The sequence below is a fragment of the Camellia sinensis genome, chromosome 10, assembly GCF_055761805.1.
Source record: "Camellia sinensis isolate YWXY chromosome 10, ASM5576180v1, whole genome shotgun sequence".
NCBI lineage: Eukaryota > Viridiplantae > Streptophyta > Magnoliopsida > Ericales > Theaceae > Camellia > Camellia sinensis.
Window position 1 is genome coordinate 339096 of NC_138970.1, and position 21613 is coordinate 360708.

A 21613-nucleotide genomic window follows, 5' to 3' on the forward strand; every position below is an offset into this window, starting at 1 on the left:
GGTGTGGGAATGAGATTCCCACTCAGTGTGGTGATGGCATTCCACCTTAGGAAAGTAAGCCAGAATTATATTCCATGTTTTGAACTCACCCAAAGAACAGAATGAAAGAGACATGGAGTGAGATTCCCATTCTATCGTGCCACTAAACATATCCTAAATTAAATGAGGAGACCAGGGATTTTAACCAATTAGAGCTTGTGCAAACCCCTGAAAGAATGCTTATTCATGTGTTTTAATTGTTTTCTTACATGGTTTTAGACCGTCTTTCAGAAACATGTCTCGAGTTATATATTGTTAAGCATGATAGTTAACCCACAATTTGAAAGCAGAATAAACCATCAAACTATGATGACTGACAGTTTTCTGCTATTTGCAAATTCTGAAGGCATTGGCCTTCAAAAACTATGATGATTGACATGTGCCTCTTCTTCAATAATCAGTCCTAACACATGCAACAAAACTTTGATGTTCCTGTCACAAAGTCTCATAGTAATCTTGTAATCAGCCAAGGATTATTGTTTTTCCCTCCATGAATACTATTAACTTAACCGAAATGTTGAGTAGGTTGTATATCCACGAGAACTTTGAATGTCTTTGTTATTATTTAGTTTGAACATCCAGTTCTAGTGATTTCCTTCCTGTCAATAGTGCAGCATGTGCATGACTATACATTTACTTGCAGGAACTGGAGAAAAGTCTTAAAGCAACATGTGAAGAGTTCATTATGTCAGTCACAAAGCTTGTTGTGGATCCTATGCTTTCCTTTGTTACCAAGGTTTGTTGTTTCCACTACTACCATATTTTTGCAAAGAGAACACTTGTTGCTTAAATATCCATGTTAACTTTGCTTGCGTATAAGCAAACATGACTAATTGAGAGACCAGTCTGCTGGATAGCCAGGAAGTAAAGAATTCAGACTAAGGTTTTTTTATCATGATTAATTTTCTCAACTTTGTTCTTATTAGGTGACAGCTGTGAAAGTTGCATTGTCTTCGGGAAGTCCAAATCAAAAACTAGAGTCAGCTTTGGCAAAACCACTCAAGGATCAAGCTTTTGCTACACCTGATAAGGTTGCTGAACTTGTTCAGAAGGTATGTGATATTTACTCAATGTCTCTTTTTCCGAAGTTTATGAATAAGTCGCCTTATGTGATTTTCCGATGGGACGATAAAGAGTTGGGTAAAGATTGTCTTATCTGGTGCTGTTTCCTGAATTGTTGTGTGCATAATTATTTTTATGTATGTATTTATGTATACTTTCTGAGATTGATTGATTGGATCAATGTGTTTGATTTTCCACCTTGACAAAGCGCTGGAGCTTAACTTGAGTTTAGTTTAATGATATTCATCTCTGTAACAGGTTAGTGTTTCTATAAAGGAAGAGTTACCAAGAGTGATGGCAAAAATGAAGCTTTATTTGCAAAACCAATCAACACGTACAATACTTTTCAAGCCTATAAAGTAAGTTACTGATTGCACAGAGCATGTTTAATCTACTGTTCACTGCATTCAAGGCAAATTGTTCAATATTTAATGTTTAGATTTGATGGGGACATCTCTCTTATCAAAAGAATGATCAAGCATTATCAACCTTGCAAATACTATGCACAATCACAGGGTTTTTGAATAGAGTATTTCTAATGGTTTAGTGTAGTAGGTGGGTAGAGGTTCAAATACTATTATGTTGGATGGGTATTTGCTACCATTGCCAATTTCCAACAATTTTCTGGGGAAATTGTTCAAAACTTCTGTTTGTTTCCATTTTTGGGTCATTCTGTTGAGATATAAAAATTGTGTTTTTCGTGGGGGTTTTTTTTTTTTTTTCTTCTCCTACTTAAATATTGCAATTTTATGTTTGTAAAAATCTTCTCAAGGATGCCTTCATCAAAATTTTATTCTTATTTCGCGTGAATGAGTTGTATTTTAATTTGGTACTAAACTGGAAATATTTATTCTAATAATCAATTACAAACTATTTTTTTTATGCAGGACTAACATTGTTGAAGCCCATATTCAAGTACAATCCCTCCTAAAATCAGAGTACTCCCCTGAAGAGATGCAAGGAATTATCAATATGGTTTCCATACAAGATCTGCAAATGCAACTTGACAACCTCCTGTAGGATATGCTTCTAGTTCCTAGCCCCTTGTAACTCGGCATGGGTCATTTTCTGTCTTAATGCCATTCATCACATATATATATATATATATATATATGTATTTTTTTTTTTTTTAAAAAAAAGCAGTTTGATTTCCCAGAAAGGGAAAAGAGGTAGAAAAAGGTGCAAAGATTGGATCATTTATTTGAGTTGTCTTTGAGCTGTTGTTTTATTTACTAAAGGTCATGTAAACTAATTTGATTTTGTAAAAATTTATGTATTATTGATTGATGTTATATTGATATGTTACAATGATTCCTATATATAGAAGAGTAGGTGGTAGTAGGTGGTAGGTGGAGTAGGTGAAGTGGAGGTGGTAGTGGTGTAGTGGGTTAGGTTTAGTGGAGTAGGTGAGGTGGTAGTGGTGTAGTGGGTTAGGTTTAGTGGAGTAGGTGAGGTGGTAGTGGTGTAGTGGGTGGATTTTAACAGCCCCCCACAAACTCAAGGGGGATAGGAACTAACCAACTTGAGTTTGGAGAGAGTAACAAAACAAGAAAATACATAAAAATAAAAGAGGATAGGAGACACTGTATGGTCGTGTCAGACCATTGGTGAAGACACTGGATGGTGGTGTCATAACGTTGTAGAAGACACTGTATGGGGGTGTCATAACTTTGTAGAGGACACTGTATGGTGGTGTCATAACGGTGTAGAGGACACTGGATGGCGGTGTCAGACTGATGTAGAAGACAGTTTATGGGGTCATGTCGGACCGTTGTAGCAGACAATGTTCTGACAGTTGTTGAGACAGTTTACGGAGTCTTGCCGGACTCTTGTAGAAACTAACCGAAATCAATGTCGGGACAGTTTACAGAGTCTTGTCGGACCCATGAAGGAGCTAACCGGAATCAATGTCCGGACATTTTACAGAGTCTTGTCGGACCCATGAAGGAGCTAACCGGAATCAATGTCGGGACAGTTTACAGAGTCTTGTCGGACCCATAAAGGAGCTAACCGGAATCAATGTCGGGACAGTTTACAGAGTCTTGTCGGACCCCTAAAAAGTCGCACCCTCAAAAGGTGTGCCCAATCCATAAAAAGACGTGCCATCAAAATGTGTGCCCAATCCATAAAAAGACGTGCCATCAAAAGTTGCGCCCTCAAAAGGCGCGCCCATTTCATCAAAAGTCGTGCCCGACAGAAAGCGTCGAGCCATCAAAAGGTGAGCCGGAGACGCGGCGAGGCACGTGAGCGACAGAGTGGCGTGTCGGCCGCGTCGTCAGTGTCGATATAAACCAATGCGGAGGCTGTGCTTGAGGCAGAAGCGAAGACAAAAAAACCTGGGAAAAAACTTCTGAAAAACTCTTCATTTTCTGAGAGAGATATTCGTTTTTCTGAGAGATTGCCTCTAAGAGCTGCAAATCTTGAAACACTCTCCTTCCGAACATTATCAGTCTGAAATTGCTATTTCGCTGAAACACTCAGCAACCCAAAAAACATGGCCTCTTCTTCCCGTTCAGCTACCCAGAATATGGCCTCTTCATCCCGTGGTCTACTCACTCTCTTTCCTGACCTCAACGAGTCAACAAGAGAGATAACTGGTGCGGAGGCCCGTGAACCTCAACCAAACACCTCTGGTTTTGCTCCGTTGAACTTTCCGATGCGGTCGGTGGAGCAAAGAATGGCAGTGCAGTCGGATGTGGAGGCCAATCAGTATACATTGAAGTCATGTGTGGAAACCATGACTGCGGTTACAAATTTGTCGAACCGGCTGCAGAGTAGGACAAATGAGGTGCAGCAGTTAAACGCCCAACTGGCTCTGCTCCAACGCATGTATAAGGATGCGCGAGCAGAGTTAAGTGTGCTAAAGGCGGAAAATAAGGAGCTGAAGCGGAAGGCCACCGTGATGTTCCGATTTGGAGATCCACCGTATGCTGTAGTGAAGGAGCAGGGAGGAGGCAACTTGCTTGGTGGTCTAGGAAGCACGGAGGCAACACCGGCAAGGACCACCCAGGACGGAGGCAAGAAGAAAAGACCGGTGGCTGAGTAGAGAAGAAAAATCCCACTGTGGGTGTGGTAGTTTTGTTTTTGTTTGTGTGGGTTTTTTTTTTTTTTTTTTTTGATGTAAAAGTGTGATCGGGGTTGATCCCCTGATATGAATAAAATGATAAGGTTGTGGAATGTTGTTGGTGTTATTTTGTGGTGTTGTTTTTTTTAATAAGAAAAATAAAATAAAAGAAAATAATGGATAAAGAAAATAGAGAAAAATATTTGTGGATGGAATAAATTAAGAGAAAGGAGAGATATGATTAAAGTGGGTTTGAAAGTGGGAAAAGATGAGAGAGAGGGAGATAGAGTGGGTGCATGATGATGATGTTGGGTCCATGGAGAGAGAGAGAGAGGGGGATGTCCAAGAAGCTTGTGCTTTTGATAGTTACACATTACCCAAGCTGTATGTGAAGATGCATGTTACTGTCTTACACTTCTGCAGGCTTGGTATTCTTTGTGGGGCACTTGCAACACGTGACATTGAAAATTGTATTCGAAAATGATGACATCTCCAACATGAAACGTCTTGGAAGCAGCCCAGGCCTTGTAATCAATATTCCCAATGATGGTTCAACCAGCGGAGTTCCCAACCTTGTACACTGCTGCCATTGAAACCTTCAATCCAGCAAACATGGCTACCAACAACAGAGCCACAGCTCTACACCCCACACCCAAATCCATGGCTAAGAGAGAGAGAGCAAATCGGGAAAAAAAAAAACAGCAGTGACGAGCAGAAAAACAGCGCCAGAAACGCCAACGACGACGACGAGTAAGAGTACAACCACGGATATGTGAGAGGCAAGGTGAACGGCGATAGAGGCTAGACGATGATGCGGGTGCCGCCGCCGACATAGCGGAGGGGTGTAAGAAAATGTTGAAGAAGTCAAGGTATGTGTAGAAAATAAGCGGAATAGGTTGAGGTCCGGCGGGCGGCCAAGGCGAGGTTGCCGCCCGCCGGTGAAGCGAGAAATATTAAGGTCTTAACCTTGCTCTGATATCATGTAAAAATTTATGTATTATTGATTGATGTTATATTGATATGTTACAATGATTCCTATATATAGAAGAGTAGGTGGTAGTAGGTGGTAGGTGGAGTAGGTGAAGTGGAGGTGGTAGTGGTGTAGTGGGTTAGGTTTAGTGGAGTAGGTGAGGTGGTAGTGGTGTAGTGGGTTAGGTTTAGTGGAGTAGGTGAGGTGATAGTGGTGTAGTGGGTGGATTTTAACAGATTTAAAAAAAGAAAAAAGAAAAAAAGGGTTCATATCTACTTGTACTCTGGTGCTAGTGTTGTTTCACAAGAAACATATATATATTATGTGCCTTGGCCAAATGAATTGGTTTTATGTATTAGTTTAGTGCCGAGAACTTTAGCAAGCCAGTTTCTAACAGCTTGAACCTGGTTTAGAAACATGCCATTTCTCTATTCCAATGTTGATTAGAACTGAGGGTTGGTAATAGCCCCACATAATTTCTTAGGATGGCTCGCTTTTTTGAACACCATTAACTAATTTCAAATTTTGTAAAAATTCTTTAGATACCCCGCTTAAAACCAAAACCAAAACCAATTCTTACCCTCTCAAACTACCGACCCACTCCACTCCTCACCAATAGCAAATTCTCTGGCCACCTTCCTTTGCCCCTCTCTAGCTTTGGCGGCCACCCTCACCACTGCTCTTTCCCCTCTTGCCTCCATCTCGTCATATTTTGCCACCACTAGATAATCTCTCCTTTTAGTTGATCTCCAGCCAAGTGATCTCTCTTTGGTTTGTATTGTATAGATGTGGAGGGTTGGGGTGGTGTCGAAGGGTGAGATGGCTGCATGAGTGGGAGTTGCGGTGTTGAGGGGGTGGGGGTTGCTAGAGAGGAGGGAAGGGGCTGGGAAGGGGTTGGAGGGCAGTGACCAAAGTTAGCAATGAGTGGGAAGGGCAGAGAGAGGCTGGGAGGGTAGAGCGGTTGGGATGGTGACATGAGGTGGGAAGGGGCTAGGGGTGGCAGCCGATGGTGGAAAGGTAAACCACATATGAAGGTAAAATGAAATTTGATCTAAAAAGTTCATTTAAATGCTTCAGAAATTTAATGTTAATGAAGGAAAGAGTTGTGTATTCAAGCAGTTTTTGATCTGTTATTTGCCTCCAGTGGCGATATTGTTTAGCTAGTTTGATCTTCTTATGTTGTGCTTGGTTAGCTCCTTTAGTATCTGAACTTTGTACCTGTTTCTTTCTATATAATATGTCTTTGCATCTTTCCACAACAAAAAAAATAATAAGAGATTCAAGTGTAGATCTTAATAGATGTACTTATTATCCAATAGGTCCTATGATAATTAATAGTAGTTTTCATCCAACACTATTAAAATACATTACTAATTGTTAATTTTCAACGACAATTTAAAAATTGTCGTGAAAATGTCACTAATTATAAATTTTAACAACAGTTTAAAAAAAAGTCATTAAATGTTAATTTTCAACGACAGTTTGAAGATTGTCGTAAAAAATGTCACTAATTATAAATTTTAACGGTAATTTAAAAAAATCACAAAAAGTAATTAATTTTTAACTGTCAGCGACAATTTAAAAATTGCCACATAAAGTCAACAATAATTTATAAAAATCGTGACAAATTATTTTTAACGACGATCTTATTAAGATTTATTTTTAATAAGACTTGATGAAAATTAAATCAAATTATTAAGACTTATTGATAGTTGACCCAAAAATAAATAAATAAAAAATTAATAATAATAATAAATGGTTGTGAATCTTGGGTCTAAGTGCAACTATAATTTCCAATACTTCAGATGCACTGTTTTTTTTCCTGGGTAATAACATTATGGGAATAAAATAATATGGATTAACTTTATTTATCTTTTTTTTTGAATAGTGAATTTTACAGTAATATGCAAAGTTGAAATCAAGAAACTAATAGCAACATTTACAATATTACTCTGATGAAACAATAAAACGTGTATATACACATGAAACCATTTTATTGCAGAAATGTTATCAAAAAATGTGCTCCAATAAAAAAAAAATTAATAAAAAAATCTCGGCATTAAATAGCCATTTATTGCTTCTTATGTGAGCAATTAGCAGTCCTCTTTTAGGAAATATGATGAAGCAGCCATCCAAACATTTATGAGAGGGAGAAATGGAAGGGTAAGGCATTATGGTATACCAGGAAACTGAGAGGCAACTGATATTCCAACTTACAAATTAACAATATACAGCAACACAGCTTTAATCCAAAGATGCACCTCCTTGTGAGTTTTCTTTGCCGCAAAGGTTTGACTGGGATCCACTGGCAATGATTGTCGGCCGCGGAGACCACTGATCTGGCACCATAATGAAATAAGCAGCCATAGCTTTTCTAAAGCGTTTCTTGTGCTGCATGGGAGATATCACTGTTGGAGGTGTGTTTTTAGGTCCACCAAGGATGCCGGACGCCTTCACCCAAGTTTCAAGGTGTTTGTCCCATGTATATTGCCTCATGAAATCAATAATCCCAAGGACCAACTCGTGCTTTTCTTCATCAACGCCAGCTAGTAAAGAGTAATCCATTACATAAATTGACTGCAATAAATCGATAGTCATTACATTAGGGAAGTACATAATGTAAGTCACTACAGAATAAAAGATCATGATCCAACAGAGTGAGCAAAAAAAACATCACAATTGGCCTAAATGAACAGAATGCCAAACAACTGACTTTATTATTCAGTCTTAATCTTGTAGCAGAAAACTAAAATGTCTCTCCCAGACCACACAAGTAATTCGAGTGGAAATAAAATGTATTTGGCAATGATTACCCAGTGTTTTAGAGCAAGGAAAATGTAACCAGTCAAAATCCTTAAGATGCACAAGGATAGGTGTATAATAATCATCTAATTGAGTTTTATATTTTTATTATTATTATATATATATATATATATATATATATATATTTTGCAATAGTACCAAACCCTTCTCACCATCATAATAATGAAAAATCAATTCATCAACACATACAAATAGTCTCCTACTAGCATAAAATCAAAGAATACCACAATACCATTTAGGCACATATGAGCACATTTCAAAAAAAACAAAATTCAAGGCAGAGAGTTAGTTCCAAAACTTACAGCAAGAAATGCAGTATCATTCCAAACAGCTCTCTCCAGCAACCGCTTCGCCTTGTTCCCCACAAAAATTGGAGAAGTTGGCATGGCTTCAATCAGGTTCTGGTCAAGGAGAACTTTATTGCTTCCACTTGAATCTGGATTATACCGTGACCGAGAAGATCCCTTAAGGTCCTACAGTCTTGTGACATTACGTCCAAAGAGAAGATTCTCCATTACCAAAACATCTATTCTTGACTCCTTTCCTCCTTTAAGATGCTTTGACGTAACCTTCAAGAAACCAAACAACAAAAGGAAAAACAAATTACAAATTTAAAGGGAAAAAACTTTATCAAACCAATAAGAAACGCCGGGACACGTAAAAAATTTTAAAAGAAATAATTAAGTAGAATAAAAAACTTGAAGTTGCTGCAAGTACAAGAGAAACAAACAAGAATGTTTGGTTAAGATCGTGACAACAGAAATAACATATATGATATAACAGGGTATATGGAGTTTTATGAAGCCAACTCTAATGGATTAATATTCCCTGGTTAGTTATGCGGAGTTGTCTCCTTAAACAAGTCCGACAACTTGTCTAAAATATTTTAATTTCCAGTATGAAAAGGTGAAGAGACTGGAAGGGCACATTTATGACATAAATGAAACCATTACACGTTTGCAACCAAACACTTTCTTAGATAGAATGACCAAATATCCTGAAGTGGTTGACTTTGTGTAGCTAAACCAGACTAACTTGATCGACTGTTCACATGCAACTCACCATGGATAATATCCAAAATAAACAAATAAATAAAATCTGAAAGTATCTTCAAACATCCAATTGAAAACACTTTGTGCATCCATATTGCGTCAATCAAGACATAGTAAGTACCATGGTAACTAGTGAATTTTTTTATTTTTTTGGTTAGTCGTAACTGCGTGAGATAACAGGTGCCTTGAGATAGAAAAATATGTAGATTCCATCACAATTGGTTGATTGATGCATTAGGAAAGGAAAGGAAATGAAAATGGTAGTCAAGCCAAAATGCACTTCACAACATGGAATATGGCTTTCGAACTAGAAGATTGGAGTTGAGCCAGCCACCCAACAATTCTAAAGACAATTTCAAATTCCAATTATTTTCTAGATGAATTGGCAGTCATACTCTTCAGACATGGAAAACATAAATAATACCTGGTAAATGCCCAAGATCTTTGCCAGGCAAGTTGGGCTTCCTGAACTAATTGATTCAGACAAATACTTAAAATAAGCTGGTGCAAACTCGATGAATGACTCCAGCTCTTATTGATTGATATATGTTGTTGTTATGTATTACAATTACAAGGATTCCTATTATATAGGAGTGTGTTTGGGAGTAGGTGGAGAGTAGGTGAAGTATGGTAGGTGGTAGTGGTAGGTGGAGAGTAGGTGAAGTGTGGTAGGTGATAGTGGGTGAATTTTAACAGCCCCCCGCAAACTCAAGGGGGATAGGAACTAACCAACTTGAGTTTGGAGAGAGTTACAAAACAAGAAAATACATAAAAATAAAAAAGGATAAGAGACACTGTATGGTTGTGTGGTGAAGACACTAGATGGCGGTGTCATAACGTTGTAGAGGACACTGTATGGGGGTGTCATAACCATGTAGAGGACACTGTATGGTGGTGTCATAACGGTGTAGAGGACACTGGATGGCGGTGTCAGACCGATGTAGAAGACAGTTTATGGGGTCATGTCGGACCGTTGTAGAAGACAGTTTATGGGGTCATGTCGGACCGTTGTAGAAGACAGTTTATGGGGTCATGGTGGACCGTTGTAAAAGACAGTTTATGGGGTCATGTCGGACCGTTGTAGCAGACAATGTTGTGACAGTTGTTGTGACAGTTTACGGAGTCTTGTTGGACCCTTGTAGAAACTAACCGGAATCAATGTCGGGACAGTTTACAGAGTCTTGTCGGACCCTTGTAGAAACTAACCCGAATCAATGTCGGGACAGTTTACAGAGTCTTGTCGGACCCATAAAGGAGCTAACCGGAATCAATGTTGGGACAGTTTACAGAGTCTTGTCGGACCCTTAAAGGAAACTTGCACCCTCAAAAAGGTGTGCCCAATTTTTCAAAAGGCGTGCCATCAAAAGGCGTGCCCAATTCATCAAAAGGTGTGCCGGACATGATGGCGAGGCACGTGAGTGTCTTGGTTGGCGCGCCCGTTTGTCATCTGGCGTCAAGTGGCGCGCGATACGCGTGGCTGCCTTGGTTATTTAACCAAGACGAAGGCTGAGGCTGAGGCATACCATTCTGAAACCTCTGAAACCAACCCTTCTCTGAAAAACTCTGCCTCTGCGGAGAGAGAAACTGTGGAACACTTTGTAGCCCAGAAAAATGGCTTCGTCGTCCCGCGGGCTGCTCACCCTCTTTCCCGACCTCAACGAGTCAACAAGAGAGAGAACTGGTGCGGTGGCACTGGAACCTCAACCAAGCGCCCCGGAGTTTGCTCCGTTGAACTTTCCGATGCGGTCGGTGGAGCAAAGAATGGCAGTGCAGTCGGATGTGGAGGCCAATCAGTATACTTTGAAGTCATGTGTGGAAACCATGACGGCGGTCACAAATTTGTCGAACCGGCTGCAGAGTAGGACAAATGAGGTGCAGCAGTTAAACGCCCAACTGGCTCTGCTCCAACGCATGTATAAGGATGCGCGAGCAGAGATGAGTGTGCTAAAGGCAGAAAACAAGGAGCTGAAGCGGAAGGCCACCGTGATGTTCCGATTTGGAGGTCCACCATATGCTGGAGTGGAGGAGCAGGGAGGAGGCAACTTGCTTGGTGGTCTAGGAAGCAACACGGAGGCAGCACCGTCAAGGGCCGCCCAGGATGGAGGAAAGAAGAAGAGACCTGCGGCAGAGTAGAGAAGAAAAAATCCCGCCGGTGGATGTGGTTGTTTTTTTTTTTTTTTTTTTTTTTTTTGTGCGTGTAAAAGTGTGATCGGGGTTGTGCCCTGAGATGAATAAAATATGAGTGGTGGTGCAAATTTGTAAATTGTTTGCAATGGTGTTTGTTTTTTTTTTTTTTTTTTTTTTTTTTTTTTTTTTTTTTTTTTTTTTTTTTAAGAAGAAGAAGAATAATAATAATAATAATAATAATAATAATAATAAAAAATAGGTATGGAGTGGGCGGTGGAATGATGGGTTGGTAGTGTCAATAATAACCTGTCAAAAAGTAGAATAAACAATAATAATAATAATAATAATAATAATAATAATAATAATAATAATAATAAATAAGTATGAAGTGGGCGGTGGAATGATGGAGCAGGGGTGAAAAGAAAAAAAAAAATAAAGAAAGGGAGATGTGTATATATATAAAATAAACATAGATATATATATATATATATATAGAGATATATTAAAATAAGAGAAAGTGGAGTGTGGGCTGTCTTTGTAAAGTCCAAGATTATCTGTTCAGCCCGCAGCAGCGAGTTGAAGAACTTCAGCAGAGCTCGATCTGAAACCCTAGCCATGTCGCTTGTTGCAAATGAAGAGTTTCAGCACATTCTTCGTGTGCAGAACACGAACGTCGATGGAAAACAGAAGATCATGTTTGCAATGACCTCTATCAAAGGTATCGGTCGTCGTTTTGCCAACATCGTCTGCAAGAAAGCTGATGTCGACATGAACAAGAGGCCTGCAAAAGTACTGGTTGCATGAAAAATGCGCTCGAGCGTGGAATAGAGCGCTCGAGCTGAAGGCTCGTGTTAAAATTTACCATCACCTACCACCAATTTACCATCACCTACCACCACCTACTCCTCACCTACTACACTCACCCTCTCCTATATAATGAGTCACTCACCATTTGTAATATATAACATTATATCAATCAATAATACATCATTCATTCTCTATACAATTCTCTTTATACATTGATTTTTACATGGTATCAGAGCCATAAGATTTAGGCCTATATTTCTTTCTCACCGGCGGGCAGTCGGCCGGCAACCTTGCCTTCACTGCCCGCTGGAGTTTTCTAAACATACCTTCACTCCGCTGCCACTCATCAGAATCACTGTCGATATTCATTGGATAATAGATGTTCTGCTCGGCCCGCCTTCTCAGCACAAAGACATTAAAGTAATAGCTGACGATGTCTTTTTTGGTCCGGTTAGGGAAAACCATTGAAAGATGATCCCAAAAGTTCTTACCCAATGATGCGGGATTTGAAAAAAACCACCTTTTGAAATAAGTGTTCTTCCTCTAGACTCCATCTTCCTGCCACTACGTCTCCCATATCACAGAATCCCAGCTCCAAAAATCTCTCTGGGCCAAGTATTCTCCAAAGTTTTTCTCTGGCTTCTTTGATATGTTGTCTAACACATCTGTCAGATCCAGAATCCCTACAGCAGCAATCAGTTCTACCATCACCAACCGTGTCGCCGTTGTACGCAGACGGTCCAAATTCAGGCATTGGGATGACACAAATACCAGCCAGCTTAGTCTCATCATCATTATGATCACTGAGATCCAATTCTGAAGCTTGAGGAAAGTGAGTTAATGGTTCAGATCCATTTGAACCACCAGTAACATTCTTGGTACCCTGTGTACCCCATTCTGGTATATCAGCTTGAAAATCTGGTCCAACTGGAACTAGTTTCCGAGGAGGACATTCCAAGAGAGAGGTATATATCTCTTCAGAGTGAACTAATGTTCTTCTTGGAGGACCGAGACATCACAGTAACCCCCCTCACGGGTGAGGAATAGAATATGAAGTGATTCTGCAATAGTGGGGGTGTTCTAGGGCTTGTTCCCCCTCTCTCTCGCTGCCTTTGGGGGTTTCGGCACTGCCTTTTTCTCTGCAGCAAAATCTGGGTTTTGAAGCCGCATTTAAGTCGCCTAGTGGTTGTTCGACAGATTATTGTTTGGCTGGTCCTCTTTCAATTATTTCTGGCTACCATTTATCTCTCTCTCTCTCTCACTCAGCAATTATTTCTGGTTGTTCGAAACCCAACCTGGTATGACCAGCATAAGCACCCGTAACCCACTTCTCTAGAGTCTCAAAAGTGCCCCATTGAATCATTAACAAGTTCCTTTCTTCATTGGCAACATAGAGTCCTTGAAAAGGAGTGCACGAGATAAATCTGAAATTTGATAGCATGCCATCATCCACTACCCTTTATTTATTTTTGAACCATTCTTCACCTTTTGCACCCACATGGGTTGGTTCCCCCTTTTCATCATCAATCTGTTCACACTCTTTTCCACTTTCTTTTCTTTTCCTTTGTTTTATATCACCCACTCCCTCTTTTTCTTATCACCCACGAGACTACTCACATGCACCACCCACTAGGGGTGGGCGCGGGTCGGTTGCGGTCACGGAACCTCCAATCCGCCATCCGTCCGCCAGATTGGCGGATTGAAGAAAATCAATCCGCATCCGTCCGCCAATCCGGCGGATGTGGATTGAGCGGATTGGCGGTTTGGCGGATGGATGCGAATCGGTTTGGCGGTTTAAAATTTTATAAATTTTTAACATAATTCAACTTGTGCACTTCCTCAAACAAAAAAAGAAAAAAAAGAAAAAGAAAGCATTACAGTCAATGACTTAAAAAAAATATTACAATCACTGTATGCCTTATCCAAAGAAAAAAAGTCTGAAACTTTAGAATATCATGATCACTGCATGCCTCATCCACATATTACAATCACAGTATGATTCATCCCCATAAAGTATTACAATCTGTGATTCTTAAAATATAATAACAATTCAAATCACCAAAACCATGAACAGAGCAGTAGTAGAGATTGAATGTCTCTGTATTGTTACATCTACATATGTTTTTGAAAACAAAAACCAACCAGCATATATCATATTTTCTATTTATTATTTTTAGAGTTACATTTAAAAACTAAAAAATATATATGAATAATACGTTTATTTTTTTCAATTCAAAAAATATATTCAAGTTGAAAACTTTTTTTCAACAGAATATTTAAACTCTTTTTCAATTGAAAACACAAATATAATATTTAAACAAATTAAAAATACAAAGTTTTATAAATTACTAGGGGTGCTCGCGATTTGGCGGTTTGGCGGTTCGGTTGCGGCCAAAAAATCTCAAATCCGCCATCCGTCCGCCAAATTGGCGGATTTGAGAAAATCAATCCGCAACCGTCCGCTAGTCATCACGCATCCGTCCAAAATGCGGCGGATCGGTTTGGTTCGGTCGGTTTTGGCGGATCGGTATATCCGCTGCTCACCCCTACCACCCACTATCTCTTTTCTTTTCTTTTTTCTCTTCAATTTCTTTTCTTTTTTCTCTTTTCTTTTCTTTTCTATCTATCATATATATATATATTATTATTATTAAAAAAAAAAAAAAAACTTTGCACACCAAACCATATTTTATTCTTATTATTTCTTTCTTTATTTTTTTTTTTCACATTTTTTTTTAATCTTTTTCAAATTTCATTCATACCATATAACTTTGCACACCAAACCATATTTTATTCATCTCAGGGATCAACCCCGATCACAATTTTACCCTAAAAAAAAAAAAAAAAACAAAAAAAAAACAACAACAACAAAAAAAAAAAAAAAAAAAAACACAACACCAACGGCTTTGTTTTCTTTTCTGCAGACGGCCACCCACCGACATCCCTTCTCTACTCTGCCGCCTGTCTTTTCTTCTTGCCTCCGTCCTAGACGACCCTTGACGGTATTGCCTCCGTACTTCCTAGACCACCAAGCAAGTTTCCTCCTCACTGCTCCTCCACTACAGCATATGGTGGACCTCCAAATCGGAACATCACGGTGGCCTTCCGCTTCAGCTCCTTGTTTTCTGTCTTTAGCACACTTATCTCTGCTCGCGCATCCTTATACATGCGTTGGAGCAGAGCCAGCTGGGAGTTTAACTGTTTCACCTCATTTGTCCTGCTCTGCAGCCGGTGCGACAAGTTTGTGACCGCAGTCATGGTTTCCACACATGACTTCAGAGTATACTGATTGGCCTCAATATCCGTTTGCACCGCCATTTTTTGCTCCACCGACCACATCGGAAAGTTCAACGGAGCAAAACCAGAGGTGTTTGGTTGAGGTTCACTGGCCACCGCACCAGTTATTTCTCTTGTGGACTCGTTCAGTTCTGGAAAGAGCGTGAGCAGACCACGGGACGAGGAGGCCATGTTCTGGGTAGCTGGACGGGAAGAAGAGGCCATGTTGCTGAGTGTTTCAGAGACGGGTTGGTTACCGAGTATTACAGAGTTTCTCTCTCAGCAAAGGAAGAGTTTTTTTCAGAGGATTTTCAGAAGTTTTTTGTCTGCCTCAGCCTCAGCATCAACCTTGGTTAAATAGCCAAGGCAGCCACGCGCATCATGCGCCGCTCGGCGCTCGACGCCAACCTGGACACACCTTTTTATGGCACGCCTTTTGATGGCACGCCTTTTGATAGATTGGGCACACCTTTTGAGAGTGCGACTTTTTAAGGGTCCGACAAGACTCTGTAAACTGTCCCGACATTGATTCCGGTTAGCTCCTTTATGGGTCCGACAAGACTCTGTAAACTGTCCCGACATTGATTCCGGTTAGCTCCTTCATGGGTCCGACAAGACTCTGTAAACTGTCCCGACATTAATTCCGGTTAGCTCCTTCATGGGTCCGACAAGACTCTATAAACTGTCCCGACATTGATTCCGGTTAGTTTCTACAAGGGTCCAGCAAGACTCTGTAAACTGTCACAACAACCGTCACAACAGTGTCTGCTACAACGGTCCGACATGACCCCATAAACTGTCTTCTACATCGGTCTGACACCGCCATCCAGTGTCCTCTACACCGTTATGACACCACCATACAGTGTCCTCTACAACGTTATGACACCCCATACAGTGTCCTCTACAACGTTATGACACCACCATCCAGTGTCTTCACCAATGGTCTAACACGACCATACAGTGTCACCTATCCTCTTTTATTTTTATGTATTTTCTTGTTTTGTTACTCTCTCCAAACTCAAGTTGGTTAGTTTCTATCCTCCTTGAGTTTGCGGGGGGCTGTTAAAATTTACCATCACCTACCACCAATTTACCATCACCTACCACCACCTACTCCTCACCTACTCCTCACCTACTACACTCACCCTCTCCTATATAATGAGTCACTCACCATTTGTAATATATAACATTATATCAATCAATAATACATCATTCATTCTCTATACAATTCTCTTTATACATTGATTTTTACAGCTCGTCTTACAAAACTCCACGCTCGAGCGTGAGGTATCCCGCTCGAGCGGACATCCAACTCTGCATTTTCCCGCTCGAGCGTAAATTACCCCGCTCGAGCGGACATCAAAATTCTGGGTTTCCCAGATTTTGTTCTTGAGCTCCAAATCGACTTTTCCAGCTACATTACTTGCATGCAATGGCTCAAATCACACATTTACACATGCTAACATGCTACTAATACAAGATTACAACATCAGGAAGCTCAATTTCATGATTTATCTACATGCATGTCCCAAAATATCTCAAACCCCTCATCAACATGCTCAAATTCAAACATTCAAGACTTATACTCCCATGGTTTGTGCATGCATGTGGGAGATGCTCATCATTCTCAACTCAGATGGTACAAATGGTGATCAAAACATGAGTTTCAACCAAAACTCTATATGAATCATGTGTTTCAAGCTCAAACATGCAAATTCAAAATAATTTCTTACATGCATGAGTTCTTAAGACTTCAAACTCAACAAAAATCAACTTATTACATGCTCTTGATCACAAACAACCCTTGAATTTACAAGATCACAATTTCAAACTTACGAATTCAAGACCAAATGCTTACCTAGAGGCTCAATCTTCCAAACTATAGCAATTTCTTGAGTTTAATCCTCCAATTCTTCACAAATTTGAGCCAAACACCAAACTCTCATCTTTTCCCTCTCTCTAGCCGACTCCCTTATCTCTTTCTTACGTTTAAGTCAGCCAAGAGGAATAACAAGGAGGGTATTTGAGTGTATAGAGCCTCACTAAGTCACAATATAATAATATAGAGTAATTGGGCACTCATTTTACCAACTTAATCAACTTAATCTGGTCCAAATCAATTTTTCAATTAAACTTCACCGTAGGCTCTAAAAATTATGCCAATCACAATGGCGTAATCAATTTCGGGTTCTGTGGCCGATAAGGCCCTCAATTTAATTTCCAAAGCAGATTATTCAAACAGATTTTCCTACGATGAACAGATAAAACTTCAAAATCATATATGTTCGCGTAATGGCACACAAAATCATGCTAAACACATAATCATAAACAAATTAAGGACCAATTTAGCATAATACAGAACAGGGGTATCACAGTAACGAGGAGGAACTCATGTTTTTTGTGCCATGGTTCTCGGCATCAGGATGCACTTCATGTAGTCCATAGAGGTGGTCAATCCCATCATAACTAACAGCACCATAATAGTCATCAGATTGAGGAAAATGACTGGTTCCAGACTCTGTTCCATAGATGCCATATCCATCATCCTCATCATCACTTCTAGCACACAGAATAAGCAGGAAATAAATGATCAATCAACAACTACAAAGCGTAAGTTCATGAAATTTGATGTGGTTGTGATTAAGATTATTTGTTGTGACAAATCACAGCTTCAGGATGAAATAGAAAAGCAACAATCGCACAAACACACACAGACTTTACATAGTTCAGACTGAAGCCTACATCCACAAATGAAAGACAATAGAGAAGTGATCACTGCGGAGAAAAAGAAGGCACAAGAGGATTGCTCTTTTACACAAACCCCAACCCCCTTTATACAATGAGTTCTCTACTCTCCAAAACCACCAAATCAATAGGTCCAAATACAAGACAAATAACCCCAACACCCTTTTTCCCAGGCCTTGAGGATTTCAGCCTCTTCATGGCCTTCAAGAAATGCCACTTGGATACTGAATTGAAGGCACCATTGAGACATTAGTTGTCGATACAGGGATGTGATCATTATGTGATGCCCATCACCTACTCAAATTCAACAAAAGAAAAATACCTCCAGGAAAAAATTTCAAGCAGGAGAAGGTATACTCATACTTACTGCGTGCAACTTGTGATTTAACAAAACATAGCATGATCAACAGCGCACAGCTGTACCCCAAATTTTCCAAATAACTACTGACAGGAGAAATTTGTTCAAATTTACAATAGCAGAATTTTGCTCCAACAAAATAAATAAAAATTAGAGAGATATGATACACTTTTTTGACAAAACCAGAGATCATGATTTTCAGGGTTAACTGCTGCTTTTAAAATACCACGTCTGTAAGTTGAATGGATACTTAAGGAGAATCAACTTGCTGGTGGATCTTGTTCATGCTTTCCTTTTGGAGCACTTTTCAAAGTCAACATGAAAGTCTTGAGATTAAAGATAGATAGCATACAGTATCAGATAATGCCAAATATTGTAACATGATAAAACAATATAGTTTTAGTTTCTATTTGTAACTTCAATTTTGTAAGTGTTTCAATGTCTGATTCTGGTTTACATTATTTTGTGATAATTTGTGCGTACTACAGATATCAACCACTAGCTAGTAGGTTGTGTCGAGGACCCCCATTAACATCAAGCATTGATACTTAAAGCAAGTTATCACGCACCATCATCCCTTGTATATATATAAGAGTCCAAACACTAGAAACACATACATAATTCTGGGTGCCAGATGCAACTGCCATTGTGAAGAGCATCACATTTACCAAGTGAAATTATACAAGGTGAGTTGAAGAAGTATATTATCACAACACAATACAAAGCAAGGGAAACAATGGCCACTTCCAAGTTTGAACCACACATCAAATCACTTGTTCTACTTATTTTAACAAGCATAATCATGAACAGTAATGCCCACAAAAAAAAAGTACATCTATGTAATTAACATTTCTGAATAGTAAACTACTGACAACATTTGGAGCATTGTAGATTCATTATTAGTGAAAAGGGGGAGGGGGTGGGGGGGGGGGGGGGGGGTGGGGGGAAGTCACCTGTTCACGCAAAAATCAAGTTGGTTAGGAAATGAATCGCCAGCATCTGCAATGGAATTTGAGCTCCTCTGATATGTTAGCTGATCTTGCTCAACTCTAAAAGGATCCTTTTGAAGAGATTTTCGAGTACTCTGGCCAGTACTATATGGTACCCGATGGTATGGACCAGTTGAGTACTGTGTTGAAGCAACACTGCTGTTGCTGTTGCTGTTGCTGTTGCCGCTGCAGTTAGAGTGGTTGCTAATCAAACTTGTGGTCGATGGGGACGGACTGAGGCCTGGGCTTAATGCAATTTTCCCACTGTCAACCACAGCTGTGCTCTGTTCCCATTGCTTAAGGCAATAATTACAGACCCTAATCCTCTCCCAATCTTCGCAGCGGGGGATCTTGTGGTCATCAGGAGGAGCAGGAACTGAATTAGCTGTGCACTTGGCACAGAAAACACGTCCACAGAGGCGGCAGTGGTGTCTGCGGTTAAATAGGGTAAAGTGGGAGTCACAGTCGTAGCATACCCTACAGCTGTGATCGGGCATCCAAAAATCCCTAGGCATATTTGCTGGTTCCATCATCCTTGGGATCCATGATTTGACAATGTCAACTATCTCAGACAGCTTATAATTGTAATTATCGGGGCTACCCATAGACAAAGATCCCACTTCATCCCATTCATCATTATAAAATGTTCATTGGTTACTTAATTTACTACTGTAAACCCCAAACTGCATATTCCTATTCATATTCCTATTCATATTCATATTCATATTGATTACTAACAGAGATTCGGGACACAACCATTTTTTAAAATAAAATATATAAATTTGAACAGAAACTAACTAGAGGGCCAAATTGGATTATACTTTTTTCTGTTCCTACAAATTTGTGAAGAATAACGAACAAAAAAAAAAAAAAAAAAAAAACCCACGCTAAGCCGGAATGACTCTCATGATTATTGCAGCAGTTTAAGTGCAAGTAGAGCTTAAAATTGGATACCAGTCAAGTCAGCATCCCCATGGAAATAATCGGAAAACAGAAGCAGAGAGAGAGAGAGAGAGAGAGAAGTTGATTGACGATGACGATGACGATGACGATGACGATGACGATGAAGTGAAAATCGAATCCTACTGGAATCCCCCAACCCAAGTCAATGCTTGGTTTGCTATTAAAACTTGTCAAAATTTATAGACCTCAGGAGAAGGAGGAGGAGGAAGAGGAGAGGAGGAGTGCAATCAGCAAGAATCGAATCGACAACCATTCAATGCGACACGAGCTTCACTCACAACCACACATTTGTTACTCGAAACCAAGCAAAGACTAGACTAGTAGTACTAGTACAAACAAGCACCAATTCAAAATCCCGTGAACACTAACAACTTCTTCGACTACCTTCTTCTTCTTCTTCTTCTCGACCTTCAACATGTGCATATATATCTCTATATCTCTACACGTCACACAGAGAGAGAGAGAGAGAAAAAGAGAGTCTTAGGAAATTGAAATTAGAAGTAGGGATTCATTCATTGAGTCTGAGAATAACCTAACCGCTAATATCTGTCGCGATGACAACCACTATTAATAAATAATACACACAAATTACGTATATAGAAAAATATTATGCAGATAAATTTTTTTTGCAAATCTTTTTTATAAATTGATGTAAAATGGATTTATACAATTTTAGAATATAAAATGACTCTGTTTGGCAAGATGGTTTTCAGGTTTTTTTGGCTATTTTAGCCACAAAAAACAAAATAGGCTATTTTAGCCATAACAAACAAAACATCACATCCAACCTATAATCATTACATTCTTCTCTCACAAAAAAAGTCAAAAAAGCCAAAAAGCCAAAAAGTCCTTCCCAAACCAAGCTTTTTAGCCCAGGCTAAAATAGCCAAAAAAGCCAAAAAGCCAAAAAGCCAACCTACTTCCCAAACCAAGCCTTAATTTGTTAAGATTTTAGGTGACACATCAGTTTATAAAAAAAGTTTGTAAGAAAAATTTGTTTATCACTACTCACGTATATATTACGTGACAATAATGTTAGGTATCATAAAATAAATGTCATGAAAAATTTTCATAAAAATTCTCTATCATTAAATTAATTTATAATGTTTGTTTTATTTTATTATATATTATATAATTACTCTTAAATTAATTTCATAATATTTATTTTATAATGCGTAACAATACCCATTACATGATAATCCAAAGGAAAATAGGTAGCGAAGCTTTAAGTGAAGAAGACTAGGGGTGAACAGCGGATATACCGATCCGCCAAAACCGACCGAACCAAACCGATCCGTCGCATTTTGGACGGATGCGTGATGACTAGCGGACGGTTGC

The 21613-nt window shown here is 39.4% G+C and overlaps 3 protein-coding genes across 14 annotated transcripts in view; 1 reads left to right on the top strand and 2 right to left on the bottom strand.

Annotated features, from left to right (window-relative positions):
* The window catches only part of LOC114290587 (conserved oligomeric Golgi complex subunit 3), a 28055-nt gene extending 22645 nt beyond the window's left edge, over window positions 1-5410 (top strand). For all 11 annotated transcript variants that reach the window (XM_082890700.1, XM_082890707.1, XM_082890708.1 and 8 more), the window contains 5 exons: window positions 683-775; window positions 966-1091; window positions 1360-1460; window positions 1989-2362; window positions 5384-5410. In XM_082890700.1, the coding sequence (XP_082746826.1) occupies window positions 683-775; window positions 966-1091; window positions 1360-1460; window positions 1989-2121 (453 nt within the window). In that variant the 3' untranslated portion in view covers window positions 2122-2362; window positions 5384-5410. The remainder of the gene's footprint in view (window positions 1-682; window positions 776-965; window positions 1092-1359; window positions 1461-1988; window positions 2363-5383) is intronic.
* Window positions 5411-7091: 1681 nt separating this feature from the next.
* Window positions 7092-9572, bottom strand: LOC145800935 (1-phosphatidylinositol-3-phosphate 5-kinase FAB1A-like). Its single transcript, XM_082890711.1, has 3 exons — window positions 9435-9572; window positions 8261-8527; window positions 7092-7712 (listed from the first exon to the last, which is right to left on the bottom strand). The coding sequence occupies exons 2-3, from the start codon at window positions 8342-8344 to the stop codon at window positions 7380-7382; spliced, it is 417 nt and encodes a 138-aa protein (XP_082746837.1). The 5' UTR covers window positions 8345-8527; window positions 9435-9572; the 3' UTR covers window positions 7092-7379.
* A 7956-nt stretch (window positions 9573-17528) lies between these two features.
* LOC145800934 (1-phosphatidylinositol-3-phosphate 5-kinase FAB1B-like) lies at window positions 17529-20189 on the bottom strand. Of its 2 annotated transcripts, none has more exons than XM_082890709.1 (2): window positions 19277-20189; window positions 17529-17779 (listed from the first exon to the last, which is right to left on the bottom strand). In XM_082890709.1, exons 1-2 carry the CDS (start codon window positions 19915-19917, stop codon window positions 17590-17592), a joined length of 831 nt encoding a protein of 276 aa, XP_082746835.1. In that variant the 5' UTR covers window positions 19918-20189; the 3' UTR covers window positions 17529-17589. The 2 variants fall into 2 exon arrangements, with proteins under 2 accessions (XP_082746835.1, XP_082746836.1); XM_082890710.1 differs by having other exon boundaries at window positions 17529-17776; window positions 19277-20182.
* Between the last annotated feature and the right edge of the window lie 1424 nt (window positions 20190-21613).

What these genes read in the sequence shown, in the direction of transcription:
- LOC145800935 (XM_082890711.1), bottom strand. Translation starts at nt 8,344, where the DNA reads ATGCCAACTTCTCCAATTTTTGTGGGGAACAAGGCGAAGCGGTTGCTG. An exon ending in ATGATACTGCATTTCTTGCT is followed by an intron (nt 7,713 to 8,260) that starts GTAAGTTTTGGA and finishes GATTTATTGCAG; the next exon opens with TCAATTTATGTAATGGATTA.
- LOC145800934 (XM_082890709.1), bottom strand. Translation starts at nt 19,917, where the DNA reads ATGGGTAGCCCCGATAATTACAATTATAAGCTGTCTGAGATAGTTGAC. An exon ending in CTTGATTTTTGCGTGAACAG is followed by an intron (nt 17,780 to 19,276) that starts GTGACTTCCCCC and finishes TCTGTGTGCTAG; the next exon opens with AAGTGATGATGAGGATGATG.